At 46.3% G+C, this 1,494-nt stretch overlaps 1 protein-coding gene across 1 annotated transcript; it reads left to right on the top strand.

The window, feature by feature from the left end:
- Nucleotides 1–206: 206 nt before the first annotated feature.
- On the top strand, nt 207–999 carry LAESUDRAFT_765432 (uncharacterized protein; the record flags this gene model as incomplete). The annotated part of the gene is made up of 2 exons (XM_040913672.1): nt 207–845; nt 904–999. The coding sequence occupies 2 exons, from the start codon at nt 207–209 to the stop codon at nt 997–999; spliced, it is 735 nt and encodes a 244-aa protein (XP_040757270.1).
- Nucleotides 1,000–1,494: the final 495 nt, after the last annotated feature.

Below are 1,494 nucleotides of genomic sequence, written 5' to 3'. Positions count from 1 at the left end.
ACCTGTGTGGTAATCCAGAAGAGAAGCCCTCAACTGAGGCACACGTAGAAGATGTGCTAAAGCCCTTCCCAGGAAAGGCAATCCAGAATCAAGAAGATTCAAGGAACTAGCGGTAGTCTGTGTGACTATCCAAAAGAACTCTGTGTGGAGACGCGGACCCGTGCGATCGACGAACAATTGGTTAAGAGCCACCAAGAAAAGGCAAGATGTCATATCACGAAAACAAAGGATACGAATCGGACTCCAGAGATGAGTCAGTAGGCTATCAAGGAGATAAAGGATACATGATGCCGTTGTCATGGAACGATGCTACCAATGAAGAATTAGATTGGTTCGAAGACGTCAGGAATACGCGAGCCATTGTGCTGCGAAGACGACAAAGGTTGGGGAACCTTACAACTCCAGAAGAACAGCAGGAGCTTCGAGAGCTCGAACATGACATTGAAGAAATTCGACGGGTACTCAACAATAGCAAGGACATCGCAAAGGACTTCGAGGACAAATTCCTAATGCATACGGACCTTCCTAAAGGAAAAGCAATACAAGTCGATCCAAGGCCAGAGGACGCTGAAGGATCAAACAAGGATAAAGGACAGGAGGAATGGAATCCTCTTGGCATCAATCCAAGTCTACTAAGGAATGGTGACTCCAGCATTACGCCAACATCCAGGAAGCCCTACGATGGGTTAGGATTATGGAAAGGAGTCAGGACGACACCTTTAACCAGGACATCCTCAGAAGGAGGAAGGCCAGTAATGCCAGTCAGAATGCCAATAAGGCCACAGTCGGCCATGGCACAAACAAGTAACTTGGGAACTACTAGCCCAAAATCTCATCAAAGCATGGTATGATCCTTCAAGTGGACCACCAGTGCATCCAGGACTGACGTGTCTGGAATTTCAGTGGCAGGAATATCTCCTGGAAATGAATCTATATGCGCTGTATAATTCTGCACAACCAGAATCAGAAAAGGAGGAATTACAGCTAGGGGAGATCTGACCGTTTGCAGAAGATAAGCGAACATTTACGTCATTCCTCCAGGCTGGAGAACGACATCTCCAGGCAAACATCCACATATACGATGATGACTATAGTCAAATAATGTTCATCCTATCCCACTTCGAACCTGGTTCAGCAGCAGCAAAATGGGTCGAATCATGGGAAGCAGCGATGATCACATCTACAGGAAGATTGGATGATCTAGGACTTTATCGCGACTTTCAGATGACACTCCAAGAAAAGTATGGAGGAGTCGCAACCAAGGACCAAGCATGGCAAACGTTACTCGACAATCAGTGTAGGCAGAAGAAAGGAAAGGTCGACGATTACATTGGGAATCTCGACATCCTATTTCGCTATGCTGAAATCGATGACAACTATACCAAGCTCGTTCATTTCAAGCGAGGCTTGGAATCGAAATTGGCAGAAAAAGTCTTCCTCATCCCTAATCCTCCAACTGCGTATGAGGATGCTTGTGACCTGGCGAGACAAGTC

This window comes from Laetiporus sulphureus (assembly GCF_001632365.1).
Source record: "Laetiporus sulphureus 93-53 unplaced genomic scaffold LAESUscaffold_199, whole genome shotgun sequence".
NCBI lineage: Eukaryota > Fungi > Basidiomycota > Agaricomycetes > Polyporales > Laetiporaceae > Laetiporus > Laetiporus sulphureus.
This window is presented reverse-complemented; position numbering and strand designations above follow the sequence as displayed.